Here is a 16,714-nt window from a genome sequence, read left to right as displayed (position 1 = left end):
TTAATTGTCAGCAGCTCTAATAACAGTGAGAACATAAAAAAATTTATCAAAAAACTATAAATAAACATTAAATCTCATATACACGTAAAAAGTTTATTCCTCTAAGAAAAAAACTCAGAAAAACAAAACAAAAGTATAGCTCCATGAACAAATCAGGATCTTATTTGCATCATAAAACCAAAAAATTGATAACTACCCAAAAAAAATGAATAAAAATAGTTAATCAAGGAAAAAAAAGATACGAATATTTAAACTTTAGTAATCACGAAATTCATTCATCCCCTCCAACCCTGAAGATGATGAAATAGAGCTTCTCATGTTTGGTGTGAAAAACAATGAATCAGTGTAATTATAGAAAGGCTGATGATTGGCGCAAAGAAAATCAGTCGAATTTGGCGTAAAAACTGGAATATTTAGAAATGGAGCTGCTGGTGGATCAAACAAAGGTGGGACAAAACAAGAATTTACTTGCCCTTCACAGTTTTCATCTGTTATAACCGATGATGATTCGTTGTCATCATTGTTGATCCTCTTGCTGTCTTCCTCTACGGAAGCGGCACCAGTCTCCGCCTTGGGTTGATGAGGCCCATGATTATTATGATTTTGATGATCATCCTCACTGCGTGAAAGCCCTGTGAGTTTCTGCACCAACGCCATGAAATCTTTAGGGTGTGTGTGGATGACTTTGGGAGAGTGTGTGTAGATAATGACAGGGTGACGCTGCTGTTGCGGCTTCACGGGGCCGCTGACGCCGAGGGAGGAGGCTGCCGACGATGACGACGAAGAGGATGATGATTTCTTGATCAAATGAGAGTCTCTGCTGACTTTCAAGGGCGGGGGACAAATGCCACCATTCCCGATGTTGGACGTGCTCTCTTTCTTTGCATGACGATGTTGATCATGAAATTGCGTTGGGTTCATAATCTTCTTTTGAGAGCCACTGGTAACAAATTTATTTTCTAAAGCAAATGATTATAGGTTTGTTTATAAGATTTATTATGTTTTTTTACTAAATAAATTTGTAGGTTTTTCTTTTTTTAATTTTAAAAAAGAGATGGAAGAATGGGTAGAGGAAATATAGAAGGTGAAGTTTGTTATATTTATAGGAATGTATGGAAATAATCAGATGTGAATAAAAATAACCAAATTTATAGAAAAAAGAAATCTTAAGAGCCTTACGTTTTATTTATTACCAAAGCTGTTTTTCAATATTTCCACGTGGTGGAAAAAGATAAGCGAGAGAGGAGTTGCCCCGACTGTCACTCTTTAACACTTAAAACATTTATGAAGGAGAACTATGATTTGAACCTTTTTTTTAAATGAAAAAGAAAGACTATAGTTATCGAAAGTTCCGGTAAATCTCATATTTTTCTGAAGAGTTTAAGTTGACTTTGTCTACAATTCTAAATTAATTTTTATTTGAAGACGATAATATCCTTACTTCACATGCTTAAATTAGCTCATAAGAAACGTGGTTGTAAGATAAATAATATCAACTTGTTTGTTATTATTTCAAACTCGGTAATCCACTTCATCAATTCGTTTTGATATTTGGATTAAGATTTTCTAAAATAATAAGTAAATTTAAAATTTGGTTAACAATAAATGTTGGGGGAAGAGAGTCGTTGTGTATATATCCCTTGTATTGATTTGAGAGGGCTTAACAAGCTATGGTTGTTCCATCATGGTTGAAAGCTTTAGGCGCTTGTGGTGAAGGTGCGCCTAATGAGATGATGCTCAAGGATGTCGTGCGGAGGTAGTATAATAATTGTCCTCTCTCTCCTAGTTGAGGGGATGTTATAAAATGACTGTCGAAACGACTGAAGAGTCAAGAAGGGAGGTTAGTAAATTTTAAGGACAACTTCGAAGTTTTATATGTTATCTTTAGGCTTATAAATTTTAAGAACCTTGTGCTTTCCTACTTACTTCATACTTGGTTTCATTTTCTATTTCTTCTTCCTTCTCTGTTCTGTAGTGATTAAGAGCTTAGGTTGCTTTTGTTTGATCTGGTAAGTTTCTTTTCTTCCTTCATCGTACTCTTTTTTTGTTTTCTTTTTATTAATATGAGGTTTATAGTTGGAGAAAATGTTCCCAAACGTAAGAGGACTATAATACCTAAAAAAAATATAAGATATGTGACACTATTCCGAGATTGGATACAATGAAATTGTGAGAAAATAAGAAAATGAGTTAGATAAAGAATTTTGTGAAAGAAATAATTGATTAGAGATGGAACTCAAGGAAATGTGATACGGATGTGGAAATGTGACAAAAAAAGGACTATATTACAAACTCTGAAAAGTTTAAGGACTAAAGTGAAAATTTGACCAAATATGAAATGTGAGTTAGTATTGATCTACTGAGATAAGAATGAGTTGAAATATGTATGATTAAATCACTTTTGAGACCAAATTGGAAATATTGTAAAAGAATAATGACTAAATTATAAATTTCCTATTTTTTTCGAGAAATGGGTAAAAGTGTAGTTTTCACCATCCATGGATTTATATTAAAGGTTATATGTGAATTACAATATTTCAAATTTGATAAGTGACTAATATTGTGAAAAATTGTGCAAAGTGATCAAAAGGGGTAAAATGATAATTTTACCACGTAAGGGCATTTGATCATTTCTCAAGAATTAAATATTAGAAATATTATTTGAATGGGATATTTAATATTGAAAATAATAATGTCCAATTGTTTGTGATCATTTTGGTGACATGAACTGTGGATCACACAAATTTGACATAAGCTTTGACCAACTTTGACCATGAGACTTTTTTCTTTTTGTGAAAAAAAGAGGCTAGCAACCAATATGATACAAAAGCAAAGCTTTAAACATCTATATTTCTGTGCAGGATTGAAAGATCATCATGCAACACCTCTAAGATTGCAGTAGAAGGGTCTAGAAGAATTTGTAACCCTTGTTTGTCTCTTAATGCTAGTTTAGCCAGACAATCGATGACCAAATTTCCCTCCCTTAGATCATTTTGCATAAGTCCTCAACTCTTATAAATAAGTTGAAACTAATCGTATCATCATCTTGATGAATTAGGGAGATAACAATCTGAAGGTTATCACATTCCATCATTATTTGTCAATACCCTTTATCCCAAGCAATTTGTAGTCCATCCAAAATAGCATGAAGTTTCACTTCATGAACGTACACTAGTGAATCTACTATAGCCAATTTCCTTTTTATCCAACTCGCTCCTTATCAATCTAGAAGTCGTGGATCTAAAACTACTTGCAGACACAACACAATTTGTATTGAGTTTAACCCACTTAGAAATAGGTGAGGACTAGATTGAAGCCCTTCCCCCCATGCTATGCATAGGTCCCTCTCGAGCCCCTTTATCCATTAAATTTTTTGTCTAGCTAATGCTCCATGAAACGAAACTATTGGAATCTTGACCAGCACGTTCAAACAAAATTAGGTTTATTCTTTTCCATAAGTTCCAGCAAAGGACTCCAAAAAGTATGAAGCAAGCATTAAGGCCTAAAAAGGGGATTGTAACAATCCATTTTTCAAAGGTATTGAAAACGGTGGTTTCGAAACCCCGTTCTCTAATGATCAAGTAAATATTATTCATTAATATTTATGAGTGAATTATGGTATTATATTAAATTTTAGTCTGATGAATTTCTTAATTGACAAGTTAATTACGATACAAATGTTTCGACCCTAAAGTTAGTGGTGTTGGAAAATGAGGTATTAAGACCTTATTTCTGTAAACCAATTCCGTAATATTATTATTAAATATTTATGGAGTTATTGTATAGGTGAATTGAATTTTGGATAGACAATTTTGCTAGATTAGTGAGTAATTATGGTATAAGGACTAAATTGTAAAAGTGGTAAAATTAATTGCTATTGAGTTTTATTAGTTAAAAAGCTTAATTAGTGATTGTTTAAGGATTTATGTGGCAATTAGCCCAAATTTATATATGGTGACCGGTTAGTGTGTAATTTAATAAAATATGTGTTGTTAATTAAGATAAAATTTAGTAATAATAATATATTAAAACATGAAAATGGTGTCATTTTCAACAATTTTTCCTTCGACCATTTGAAAATGAGAAAAAAATGATAGGGAAGCCATTTTTGAACATTTCTAAGCTTTCGGTCCTTGCATGTAAGTACATTCGGGGCCCAATTTTTGTAAATTTTATGTTTTTGAGGTCCTGGGATCTTGATTTAACTAGCTCGAGGTACTAAATCATGAAACTGTTAAAGTTTTGAAATGTTACCATTGATGGTTCTTGAAGCTTTTGGTACTAAATCAAAAGTTTGAATAGTCATGTAAACTTGAATTACATATATGGTTGGTTTAGTGTGTATGAATTAGGTATAATAGTTGAAATGGTTGAAATGAGGCATATATTCAATTGATTCAGATTGAGATTATTTGGTACCATTTGGACCTTTTGGAAACAGTGAGTGACATCACGACATCAAGCTCTAAATATTGCGATGAGGACAAGTCAGTGAGTTACATCACGACCTGGAACCCTTGAAGTCGCGACATCAACACAATAGTTTGAAAATTTTACAATTTGGTCCTTATTCGACTTCGAGTTATCTAAAAAGATTTCATAAACTTGTATAAGGCTCGTAAAAGATTGTATAACAGAAAGGAACTATGTTTTGAACATAATAATATTTACTAATTGTTAAATTGAATTGAAATTGATCGTAGTTACTCTGACAACAATTGTGGCATCCCATCGCTCGGACCCAAATATTGGGTTGAGTATGTCGTGTTTCATTTAGTGGTATCAGAGATACAATTTTAGCCAATTCTAAAACTAAATCGTGCTCACAAATAAGTCTAGTGATACATGCCAAGGTCGAATCAAGTGTGAGTCAAGATTTGGATGTTGATTATGAATTCTTCTGTTTTGTAACTAAAATTGTTTGGAAAATCGAAAAATGCTATTAAGGATGAAATTAACAGCAACATTCACTCCGTTGAGGGTGAGAATTGGGTAGAGATTGGGCCACACAGTGCTGATCATGCTGGTGCTCGACGAGATAGGGTTGACAAACCTCGTCGAGAGGGTCAAGGTGATGAGAACCTACTCCTCACATTAACAAAAGTACTTTAAAGAGTAGCGGATGCTTAACCGTAAGATGCACTAGTAGTTGTAGCCCAACGAGCCCTGATAAAATAGTTGCAAAAAAGTAGAGTAACTGAATTTAGTGGGTTGAAAGGTGTTGATCCCTCCTCAGCCAAAAGTTGTTTAGAATTAATCACTACACCAAAACAGGCTTTTAGCGGCGTTTGGACAAAAAACGCCGGTAAAAATCAAGCATTAGCGGCCCTTTATGGAAATCGCCACAAAAGATTGAGCATTAATGGCGTTTTTCAAAAAACGCCGCTAAAAATAAGCATTAGTGGCGTTTTTTTTAAAAACGCCGCGAAAAACATAAGCCCAACGGCGTTGTTTTCTGACCTTTCGTGGCTTTAGCGGCGTTTTTGGAAAAGCGCCGCTAATGCCCAGGTCTTTAGCGGCGTTTTTGGAAAAATGCCGCTAATGCCTGGTTTTTAGCGGCGTTTTTGGAAAAAGCGCCGCTAATGGTAGGGGCTTTAGCGGTGTTTTTAGAAAAGCGCCGCTAAAAATATTTTATCTTACTTGATTTATTTATATTAATTAAATAAAATTCAATTTATTTCTAATTGAATATTTAAAATCTTCAGAAAAAAATAATAACACGTAGAAATAATTTGAAAATAGAACACATGGAAAAATTAAAATACTATTATTTAAAATAATTTTAAAGTTTTTTGGGTATATGATTACTGATTGTTTTTTAATTTATATATTAAACTTTTTATATAATCGTAAAATAAATAGTATTAATTTTAAAATATTGAATTAATTATCACTATATTTAGGGTTTTTGGTTTAGAGTATATGATTAATTTACGATTTAAGGCCAGTTTAGGAGTTACTATTTGAAGGTTGAGGGAGTATGGATTTAAGGATTATGTATCAGGGGTTATGGTTTAAGGGTTGAGATTTAAGGTTTAGGGGTTAGGTGTTTAGGGGTTAGGGGTTAGGGGTTAGGGATTTAGGGTTTAGGGATTTAAGGGTCAGGTTAGGATTTTAGGTTTAGATTAATTAGTTTTTTTAATTTATATTTTAAATATGTTCTTATATATACAATTGTAAAAGAGATAACAATAAATTTGTTTAGGGTTTTTAGTTTAGTGTATATGATTAATTTAAAATTTAAGGTCGGTGTAGGAGTTACTATTTTAAGGTTTATGGAGTTTGGATTTAGGGATTATGGATTGGGGATTATGGTTTAAGGGTTGGGATTTAAGGTTTAGAGGTTAATTAGGGGTTAAGGGTTTAGGGGTTAGACATTTTGAGGTTAAGAGTTAATGATTTAGAGTTTAAGTCCTAGGGGTCGGGTTAGGGTTTTGGGTTTAGATTAATTAGCTTTTTAATTTATATTTTAAATATGTTCTTATATAATTGTAAAAGAGATAATAATAAATTTAATTATTGAAATTATGAGTATAATTTGAATTATTTAAGAGATATATAATAGATAGACTTTATATGTATTGAATGGTTAATTTAGGGTTTAAGGTTAAAGTTTACTTGAGATTTATTAAATGATAAAATTTTATACAATTAATTAATGCTTTTATATTTAAAAAAATTTTAATCTAAACCATTTGATATATTTAAATATTAGTTTAAATAGAATTAATAAATAAGTTAAAAAAAGTAATAGATTGATATGGATATTTAGGTAAATTTTTTATCAAAACGCCACCGTTTATCTTCAATAAATTAATTTTTAGTGACGTTTTTACATAAACGCCAGAATTATGCATTAAAATTTAGTAAAACGGGCTGTCTCTTTTCAGTATTTTAATTTTTAGTGGCGTTTTTATTAAAAATGCCACAAAAGAATCATTTTACTTAAAAAAAAGCGCCTAAACAACCCGCTTTCATTTTTCAACCAAATCCAAACCCTAAAGTGCGCCTCTCCCAATTTCTTCTTCACTTTGAGGTTTGAGCAGATCGGATGGTTCGTTCATCCAAGGTGGTCAATGTGGGAACCAGATCAGGGCTAATTTCTGGGAAGTCATATGCGACGAGCATGGAGTTGACAACACTGGAAAATATAACGGTGACTCCGACCTTCAGTTGGAGCGCATCAATGTCTACTACAATGAAGCCAGTGGTGGAAGGTATGTCCCACGCGCTGTTCTCATGGATCTGGAGCGCTGTTCTCATGGATCTGGAGCCGGGCACTATAGATTCCGTCAGATTTGGTCCTTTTGGACAAACCTTTCGCCCCGATAACTTTGTCTTCGGACAGTCTGGTGCTGGCAACAACTGGGCCAAGGGTTATTACACTGAGGGAGCTGAGCTCATTGATTCTGTTCTTGATGTTGTCAGGAAAGAGGCTGAGAATTGTGATTGCTTACAAGGTATAAACCCTACAGCTTTGACCCTTTTTTTCTTTTCCCCAAAGCACTTTTAACCTATAGGTTTTGTTGAGATCTCTGTTTTTTGGTTCTTGGTTTAATGTTAAATTTATCCTTTCACCCCTGTTGATTTTGGATCTCATAATTTATTTTTGGTTCTTGGGTTCAGTAAGCTATTTTGGGTGCTTTCCAGGAGATTTTCTTTCATTTTCCTTTCTCCTATTTAGGTGGATTTTAGTGAGGTCTTTTATTTCATCTTTAGTGTTGATATATTTCTCCTTAGTCTGGACTATGTCTTCTTATCTGTTATACCTACTGAACACTTCTATTTTGAAGTAAAATTGTTATAAACAACATGGAGGTTTTATTAAGCAAACTTTAGCAAGGGACTTCACAAACTTTAGCAAGGTTAGTTTGGCTTAAAAATTCTATGTTGAATGGATATTTTCCTTTGAGTGTAACTCTTCTAATGTTCAGCTGAGAGAAAGAAGTTATTAACATTGCTTACCATGCAGCAATGAAATCTCAGAACCTACTGCTCCCGCTTCTGAGGTTTTCCAGTTAGTGGGCGTGTACGTTAGACCAGTAGCTCATTTCTAGTATTGTTAAAAAAGGCTTTAGATGATAATACTTGTATTTTGACTGTAATTCTGGCAGAGAATGGAGACAATGCAAGGGCAAAGTCTTCAGCAGCACTTTTTCCTGCTTCTAATGAATTATATGTACATCATATCACTATCAAAATCTATTTGTTGGCTTGTTCAATTAACTTTAGCGACTTAATTGTGAAATCTTTCTTCTTTTTTGCCTTCTTAATGTTTTGTAGCATATAGTTGATTTCAATTTTCCAAGGTTAGCAGATTTTGGAGCTGCAATATCTGGTGCAAACAAATTGCAATGCCAGCAAGTTATTGAAGAGTTGGATGTAAGTGCACTGGATACAATGTATTATTGATTACTGATCTTTTTTGAGATCTTTTTCTGGTTTAGTTGGTTTTATATTTGATTAGGATATCACAAGTCTCAAACATCTAGTATGTGAATTATCCTGGAATAGGCATTGACCTGTTTGTTTGATTTTATATATTTGGAGATTGGAGTAATTATCTTTTTTCTTGTTAAACTGTTCTGTACTGTTTTCATTAGGTGCATAAGCAGTTGCAACATACACTGGAATTAGTAAAAAAGGAAATGGAAATCAGCAAGATTCAGGTACTTGATGCCATTGAATCTCCTTGCACCTCTACGTTATTTAAACCTTTTTGTTGTTGTTGTTTGATTTGAGTAGGTCTAAATCATTTGAAGCATACTTTTAGGACTCAATTGCGAAAGCAATCGAGGAAAAGATAAGTGGTGAACAACGCTGATACTTGTTGAATGAGCAGCTTAAGGCAACAAAGAAGGTATTTTTATTCCAATATATTATTATTATGTATGTTCTTCTTGCTAATGCTTTTACCAATTTATCTTTAAATATAGTCTAGTATGCCCCCATATAATCATTTTATTTTCTTTGAACTCTTGTCTCTATTCTTTATTCCAACCTTTCCTCTGTAGAAATTGGAATGAATTTCATTTTTTTTCTGGTGCAGGAACTTGGGTTAGAAACAGATGACAAAACTGCACTTTCGGGTTAGTTCTGTTTCTTGTCATATTTGGCAGAATCACAAGATAGTATTTACCCATTTGCGTTTCCTCTATCTCTCACACACACACAAAAATGGTCATTTGAGTGCATGGATGCTCCTCTTGAACATTGTTGTTGAAGTAATTTTTCTTACAGATGAAGAACTAGACTAATTGTTTATTTTCAGACTTTTTTTTCCAATAAAAAGTAACTTTCTGAATTTCAGTTATATTATAATAATATAATAGCAATTTCTAGTCTATGTAAACCACCAAGCATAAGTTGCTACACAATTGTAGTTATCTTTTTAAATAATACTAATTTTGTCATGTAGTTACTCAAAGAGGGCAGATGCTACTGAGGATTTGCAAGAAGCCGTGGATGTATTTTTCTTTGGTCACACATGGAGTGATAAGTAAAGTTTTCTTTTGTTGTTTCACCACTACGGAAAATTAAGGTGATGCTTTTATTATTAGACTAAAAATAAGGACGACATTGAGAAATTAAATATGTAGCCAAAATTTTGTTCCCTGTAAGTAACATATACTCATACAGTTCAATCAATTCAGCGCTGCAAGAAAACGGAAGCGAATGTATAATAACCGTGTATTGTAGTACTGATTTTTGTTATATATTAATGAAAAGAATATATGTTCTTTTACTTTTATTGCCATATTATAGGTGAATGTTGAAATTTATTACTATAATTTATTTTACTTTTATTGTTAATGAAAAGTAATACATTCAAAATAAAATTTGACCATTCTATTTGTTATTATAAAAATTCATTTAATAAAAATGCTTTTAGTGGCGTTTTCTATAAAAGCGTCGCTAAAGGTCATGCTTTTTAGCTGCGTTTGTGATAAAAGCGCCGCTAAAGATCATGTTTTTTTAGCGGCGTTTTTGGGTAAAGCGCCGCTAAAGGTCATGTTCTTTAGTGGCTTCTTTTATGAAAGCGCCGCTAAAGGTCCTGTTCTTTAGCGGCGTTTTTTTTCAAAGCGCCGCTAAAGGTCATGACCTTTAGCGGCGTTTATTTCTAAAAACGCCACTAATGTTAGCGACATTGTCAATAGCGGCGTTTTTTACGGCGTTTGTGGAAGCGCCACAAATACTTTTAGCGGCGCTTAAAGGCCTAAAAAACGCCGCTAAAAATCAGTTTTGGTGTAGTGAATCGATTGAGTCCTACAATAATTAGAATGTTCACTGCTCCAATGTGTTATGTGCACAGTATCTCTTTTAAAAAAAGAGGCATATTTGTGGCGGTTGATAATCAGCCGACATGTGCTGATTGATCAGGTTACTTGGGCGTTCTTCCAGTCCGTGTTTTAGAAGAAATACATCAATGAATTGTATCTTGAAGAAAGAAAGCAAGAATTTATGATGTTGAAGTAGGGTTACATGTTAGTTGTTGATTATGAGGGAGAATTTCTACTACTAAATAAGAATGCCTCTAAGTTAGTGCTGAATGACGAAGAAAGTTACAAGCCACTCCTTTAGGGCTTGCGAGATGAGCTTTGGGTTCAGTTAGTTTCACATCAGCTTAAAGAATTTGCCGATTTAATTGAATGAGGGAAGATGGTTGAGTAGGCCATGGGCCTAGACAAGAAAATTTAGCCTTCCCGAGCCTTTGGAAAAAAAGTTGGGACTTCTAATTCACAACCTCTGCCAAAGCGAGCTAGAGAGTTTTGAGAACCCTTGAAACCAACTTTATTGAATGTCAGGTCATAAAGTGCTTGAGACCTACAACCATTAGTGTCAATGGGTAGTACTAGTGGTCCCGCGAGAGATTCAGACATTTTGAATTGTGAGCATTGTAGAAAGAAACAAAAAAAGTGAATGTCAGAGATAGCTGCAAGCGATTTTGGACTTGCACAAAAAGAAGTTCTTGGTTTGTGATATTTATAGCAATAAACCTTAACTAAATTCGTACCTGTGTTTTTGGCTTAGCAGACGTTCATTGTTCGCAAATTTCAACCAAATGATCTTCTCTGCTATCCTCGTATCATGAATTGTTTCAAGTTTGGGCTCGAACCAATTGAATCAAAACACAAAACTAAAAAAAGTTCTCTCATTTTGGGGTGAAAACAAAAATTCTCTCTTCTTAATAGAAAGTGATAGAATTGTTATTCTGAAAAAATATATGTAATAGTTGAGAATAAATTCTCTCTGTTTGTTTGGTAGAATAACAACCTCTCAAAGTTGTGTTAATAACTCTACCGATGTCATCTATTTATAGGAAGAGAAGGTAAAACCTTTTTTGAGTTGTAGTGGTTTATTTCAAATAGAAAAACAACATTCTACTTAGAATAGGACTAAGGTGGATGACACACCATAGTATTCTTACTAGGGTTGCCACCCCCTTCATGTCCATGAGGGGTTTTTGGGCCTCTCTCACTTCGAGTCCAATTATGAGTATTTTATGAGCCTTTTTGACCCAGTACTCTATAATGTGATCCAACCTGATTCAGTTTTTTTTATTTACTAAGAAAAACTTTAATATTTATATATATAAAAAATTTCTCATCCCTATTTTACCCCTACTAAAATTTTGATGATTTTTCCCTAGTAAAATTTCGAGAAAATATATTCAATATTTCACAACTCAACATGTTCATTATGATCAAATGATTTATTTTCATTTTTTAGCTTTAAAATAGTCCAAAAAAAAAAACTAATTCTTCCGACTATTTTTTAAGTAATCCATATAGGATTGCAAATGGATCATTTCCATTTTCATTTATATTTCCATATTTGAAAACCTACATTCATTTCCAAATAATTCCATTTCAGAGAAAACCAAAATCATTCCTCAGTGTTTCCCCTTTCTCTTTTCCTATTCATTCTTTTCATTTCTATTCAAACACTCAATTCATTTTTGGTTTCAATAAGGTAGCGGAGGGATCTATTAGACATATGTAGTTGAGGCTCAAATGATTTAAAATTAAGTTTCAACTTTTCACCTATTAATTATAAACTCATTTAATCACGAAATCATTTCACTATAGTTTCATGATTGAGCTCTCCCTAACGACATACCATTACGAAAGCAACTACTCAGTGCTTGTCCAATGACCTTGTCATAAGTGTGTTACCCTCATAGGATATCCTTGATCTCTTTAGGATAATATCTATTCTCCCAATATGATCCTATTTTATCATGGTAACTATTACACTTCCATCATGAAAAGTCAATCATTATAAAATATTGATCAAGCCATCCATCACAAAGATAGACGATTCGTGACCACGTTTACTTTTCATCAACCATATAATGCAAATGAGAGTATATCATTTACCCATGTTTTGGGCTATGAATTGCACTATTGTGAATGATGCTACATACCATAGAAGTCAGACACCCAACGCATCCGCTTTGGGTTCTTTATCTATTTGAACTCAGGCATTTACTTACGTCAAATTGTACGAGTCACACATACATAGTCTGCCATCCACTCAAGATTTAGGTATGCTACACTATGAATGTTAAAAGTGAATAAATCCATAAACGGATTCAGGATCTACTCTGCTTAGGTCCCATTCGATGTAATATCAGTCTAGTTACTCACATCTACGTCTTTATCTTCTGAGAGTCATCTGCTCCGATGTCCAAGATAAGACATCCCCCCAATTGGATTTGATAGACGACATCTTAGTTTTTTAATCGGTTTGCTCATTTTCAAATTGACTAAAGACATATTTAGGTTTGTTTACTAATACAAGTTGTCTTTCTGTACTACAATCTGACCACACAATACCACTTAGTATTTGTTAAAAATTTAGACAACCAATGAGCAACATTTGCTTACGTTTTTCTTTGTGTGAAAAAACCATGTGAGGACAATTATACAAAGTATATTAATGTAATTAATGAAATATTTTTATTAACCAATCTATTCGAAAAAATTACAAGTTTACAAACGAATATTGTAACACTGCGAACCCGAGACCGTCACCGGAGTCGAACACGAGGTGTTAACAGACTTTAAAAATAATTTTCCAGACACTGCCAATCTGCGTACTAGTCGCTTTAAAAATCATATCTTGAGTTCAGAAACTCGGAATCCAGTTCCGTAAATTTTCCCTGAAACTAGACTCATATGTCCATCTACATATTTTTTCTAGAATTTTTTGTTGGGCCAATTAGTACAGTTTATTAGTCAAAGTCTCCCATGTTACAGGGATCGACTACACTGACCTTTGCGCATTACGACTTGGATATCTCCCTGTACAGGGCTTCAATACTGATGCCGTTTGTTTCTATAGAAACTAGACTCAGAGAGGAATCTATACATATATGGCTTGACTCCTAATTGTCTCTGGTTAATTTATAATGAATTTCCAAAGCCGGAACAGGAAATCCAAAAACCGTTCTGGCCCTGTCTCACAAGAACCTGAATATCTCTTAACATACTGTCCGTATGATTGTTTCGTTACTTTCCTATGAAAATAGATTCATCAAGGTTCGTTTACATAATTTATTCACTATTTAATTCCATTCCTACTATTTTTAGTGATTTTCCAAATCTACATCACTGCTGCTGTCAGCATCTGCCTTTAAGGTAGACTTTACCTATTTCATAGTTTCCATGATTCAACTAGCCCTTTTTGCATAAATAGCACAATTTATGATCGTGATTAACCATTCCCATGGCCAATCCTTGTCAAGCATATCCACACCTCTCAATAACCATATCCATACCAAATGATTATAACATTATACTCAAACATATATAAGCCATTTTCGCATGGCTATCCAAAATTATACAAGTCCAAAGGGTCCATGACCCACAACAAGCGGGTAGTCCTATACATGCCATTTCGAAGTTCAACCAAAATTGTACCAAAAGAGGGGGGGCTTTGATAGTGTGGGCGACTTCGACTTCAAAATCCCGAGTCCGATAGCTGGAGAACCAAAATCTATAAAATAGAGGATCAAAGAAACGGAGTAAGCAATTTATGCTTAGTAAGTTTTGAGCAAGGAATTCCAGCACAGCAAAAGTATAGCATTCATATAGCTAAACGGATAATTTCATATGCACAAATTTTCGATATCATACTTGCTTCTCATTACCAACCCTTATGTACATACACAAAAGATCAACTTAGCCAAAGGCCGGTAGCTCGTTTATCAACTGAGCGAATACTTATTTGTAAGGGCTCAACTAAATTCAAACACATACGGAACATACCTCAATGTTGGGATGTTTCTAGAGTATTTACTGAAATTTTTACAGCAAGATCATTCATTCCCAAATCACGTACCTTCGGAATTTAACCGGATATAGCTACTCGTTCAAATGCCTTCGGGACATAGCCCGGTTATAGTAACTCGCACAATTGCCTTCGGGACTTAACCCGGATTTAGTAACTCACACAAATGCCTTCGGGCTTAGCCCGGAATTAGTATCTCGCAGAAATGCCTTCGGATCTTAGTCCGGATATGGTCACTTAGCACAAAGCCTTCGGGACTTAGCCCGGACATCATTCAAATAACCAAGCACATTTAACAGTAAATCATGGCACATTCGTATTTCATTTTCGTTAACAAAACTCAAACACAAGACACTTATCATTCTTGCAATTTCGGCTCAATAGCCACACACAAAGAGCATGATTTTGATTTGCTTAAAACATGATCTAATCAAATCATAATTTAAGCTCTTTTACTCAAGAACTTACCTCGGGTGTTGTCGAACGATTCCGATAGCTATTCGACCACTTTTTCCTTCCCTTTATCGGATTTAGTTCCCCTTTGCTCTTGAGCTTAATTAAACAAATAAATTGATTTAATCATTTGAGCATCGAAAAGAGGAACACAAGGCACTTAGCCCATATTTATACATTCTACAAGTATGGTCACTTGTATTGACTAAACACCCTTTTGTTTCAAGTTCAAAACTTGGCTAATACACACATATATACACTAGTAAAACATCCTCTCCCTTTCCATCAATTTAACACATGCATTACTCATTAATATACAAAAATTATATTCGGCCTTAGCACACAACTTGCTAGCCGTTTCTTCTCCATCTAGCAACCAATGCACATATGTGCTCACTCAAAAATGCTAAAAAGAAGATTCAAGAATCATCAATCCACCATCACATGCATCATTAACAAGCTTCATATTTAACATGCAATGGCATTAACACAAATCTACCTAGGCCGAATATCATCCCCATGACATAGCAAAGATTTGAACCATGGGATAATTAGAACTCAAGCTAGCAACTAAAAACATGCATGAATCTCATGGCACAACCTCAAACATACCTTGATCTAGATACAAGTATGGCCAAACCTCCTCCTAATCCTCTTCCAAACCAAACATGAAGCAAGAACTCCTTCCTCCTTCCTTAGAATTTTCGGCCAAATGAAGATGAAAAAGGATGAACAAAATTTTCTCTTTTCTTTTCTTTAACTCACGGCAATGGGGGGGGGAGGGAAACAACCACACACTTTTTTTTTGTTTTCATCATATTCCCTTTCATTATTTTATGCCCATGCTCCTTATTTTATTTTTTCCACCCATGATGCACCAACACAACATGTCTATGACATGTCTTGCCCATCACACTTGGTCTACCATGCTTGTCATGGCCGGCCACTACTAATTAGGGGGGGAATTTGACATGCAAGTCCCCCCTTTTTATTTCATGCACTAATAGGTCCTTATGCTTCGACCTATCACATTTCAAAAATGTCGCACATAAGTCCTATTGACTAAATTCACATGCAATCGACTAAATCGAAGCTTGAAATTTTCACACATTCATAATTACATATTCTAGACAATAAATATCACATTCAAACATTTCGGTGACTCGGTTTAGCGGTCCCGAAACCACTTCCCGACTAGGGTCAATTTTGGGCTGTCACAAATATACTACACTTAGGGCACTTGTAACACCCCAAACCCAACCGAGTTGGTTCAACCCAAATTTGGTGTGCCACATTAGCCATCGGAGTGACTCTCTATTAACTCCCAACCTAACCTCTAACACACCACAATTTTACAGTACCAAGAATGTACTAAGTTATCACAGTGCAGTGGAATGACATACTATCATGGATGAAACATAGAACATGCGAGCTCACAATATCAATTTCATAAAGAAAGAATGCAAAGAGATATCACTGAGCAACAAACTCACAAATATGCATATAAGAACACAAGGCAAGACATGCACACTCACAATATACATCTCACATAGGCAAGAAGGGTTTGTATGTGACATTAAATAGAAGATAACAGGGTTCACATATTCTTACATAAGTACACAGGTCCCTAGAACTTACCTCTAAGGTTTGCATAACAATATATGTTCTCAAAACAACATAGCTTTGCACACAATATGAGCTTTGCAAACAATAAGTGTCAAACATACAAGGGTTTACATACTTTAATTGGGTTCACAAATAAGGGTTCTATTTACAAGGGTTTGCATAAATATCAGGGTTGCAAACTTAAAGAGGGTCGTATTGTAACACCTTATACCTGGCTTGGTCACCGAGCTCGAGTAGTAGGATGCTACATAAAACATCAAACTCATACTTATTCATAAAGTCTCAAATACATACAGCAAATGTCACTTTCAAATATTTAGGGGAGTATTGAGTCTCTAAC

At 34.2% G+C, this 16,714-nt stretch overlaps 2 protein-coding genes across 10 annotated transcripts; one reads left to right on the top strand and one right to left on the bottom strand.

Moving 5' to 3' along the window:
• Positions 1–79: 79 nt before the first annotated feature.
• Positions 80–1,256, bottom strand: LOC107919154 (VQ motif-containing protein 20). Its single transcript, XM_016848677.2, has one exon. It carries the CDS (start codon positions 919–921, stop codon positions 256–258), a length of 666 nt encoding a protein of 221 aa, XP_016704166.2. The 5' UTR covers positions 922–1,256; the 3' UTR covers positions 80–255.
• A 5,645-nt stretch (positions 1,257–6,901) lies between these two features.
• On the top strand, positions 6,902–9,745 carry LOC121220030 (tubulin beta chain). 9 transcript variants are annotated; one of them, XM_041099087.1, is made up of 7 exons: positions 6,952–7,460; positions 8,115–8,179; positions 8,284–8,382; positions 8,604–8,669; positions 8,774–8,860; positions 9,050–9,089; positions 9,419–9,745. In XM_041099087.1, the coding sequence occupies exons 1-5, from the start codon at positions 7,052–7,054 to the stop codon at positions 8,822–8,824; spliced, it is 690 nt and encodes a 229-aa protein (XP_040955021.1). In that variant the 5' UTR covers positions 6,952–7,051; the 3' UTR covers positions 8,825–8,860; positions 9,050–9,089; positions 9,419–9,745. The 9 variants fall into 9 exon arrangements, 4 of the variants coding, with proteins under 4 accessions (XP_040955024.1, XP_040955023.1, XP_040955021.1 ...); XM_041099088.1 differs by having other exon boundaries at positions 8,746–8,860; XR_005917107.1 differs by lacking the exon at positions 6,952–7,460 and adding exons at positions 7,467–7,865; positions 7,973–8,029 and having other exon boundaries at positions 8,115–8,382; positions 8,746–8,860.
• Positions 9,746–16,714: the final 6,969 nt, after the last annotated feature.

This window comes from Gossypium hirsutum, chromosome D08 (assembly GCF_007990345.1).
Source record: "Gossypium hirsutum isolate 1008001.06 chromosome D08, Gossypium_hirsutum_v2.1, whole genome shotgun sequence".
NCBI lineage: Eukaryota > Viridiplantae > Streptophyta > Magnoliopsida > Malvales > Malvaceae > Gossypium > Gossypium hirsutum.
This window is presented reverse-complemented; position numbering and strand designations above follow the sequence as displayed.

Bases quoted from the DNA above. Each gene is read 5' to 3' on its own strand.
- LOC107919154 (XM_016848677.2), bottom strand. From the start codon at position 921: ATGAACCCAACGCAATTTCATGATCAACATCGTCATGCAAAGAAAGAG.
- LOC121220030 (XM_041099087.1), top strand. From the start codon at position 7,052: ATGGTTCGTTCATCCAAGGTGGTCAATGTGGGAACCAGATCAGGGCTA. The intron at 7,461-8,114 runs GTATAAACCCTA...TAATTCTGGCAG, and splicing joins GAATTGTGATTGCTTACAAG to AGAATGGAGACAATGCAAGG. The intron at 8,180-8,283 runs GTACATCATATC...AATGTTTTGTAG, and splicing joins CTGCTTCTAATGAATTATAT to CATATAGTTGATTTCAATTT.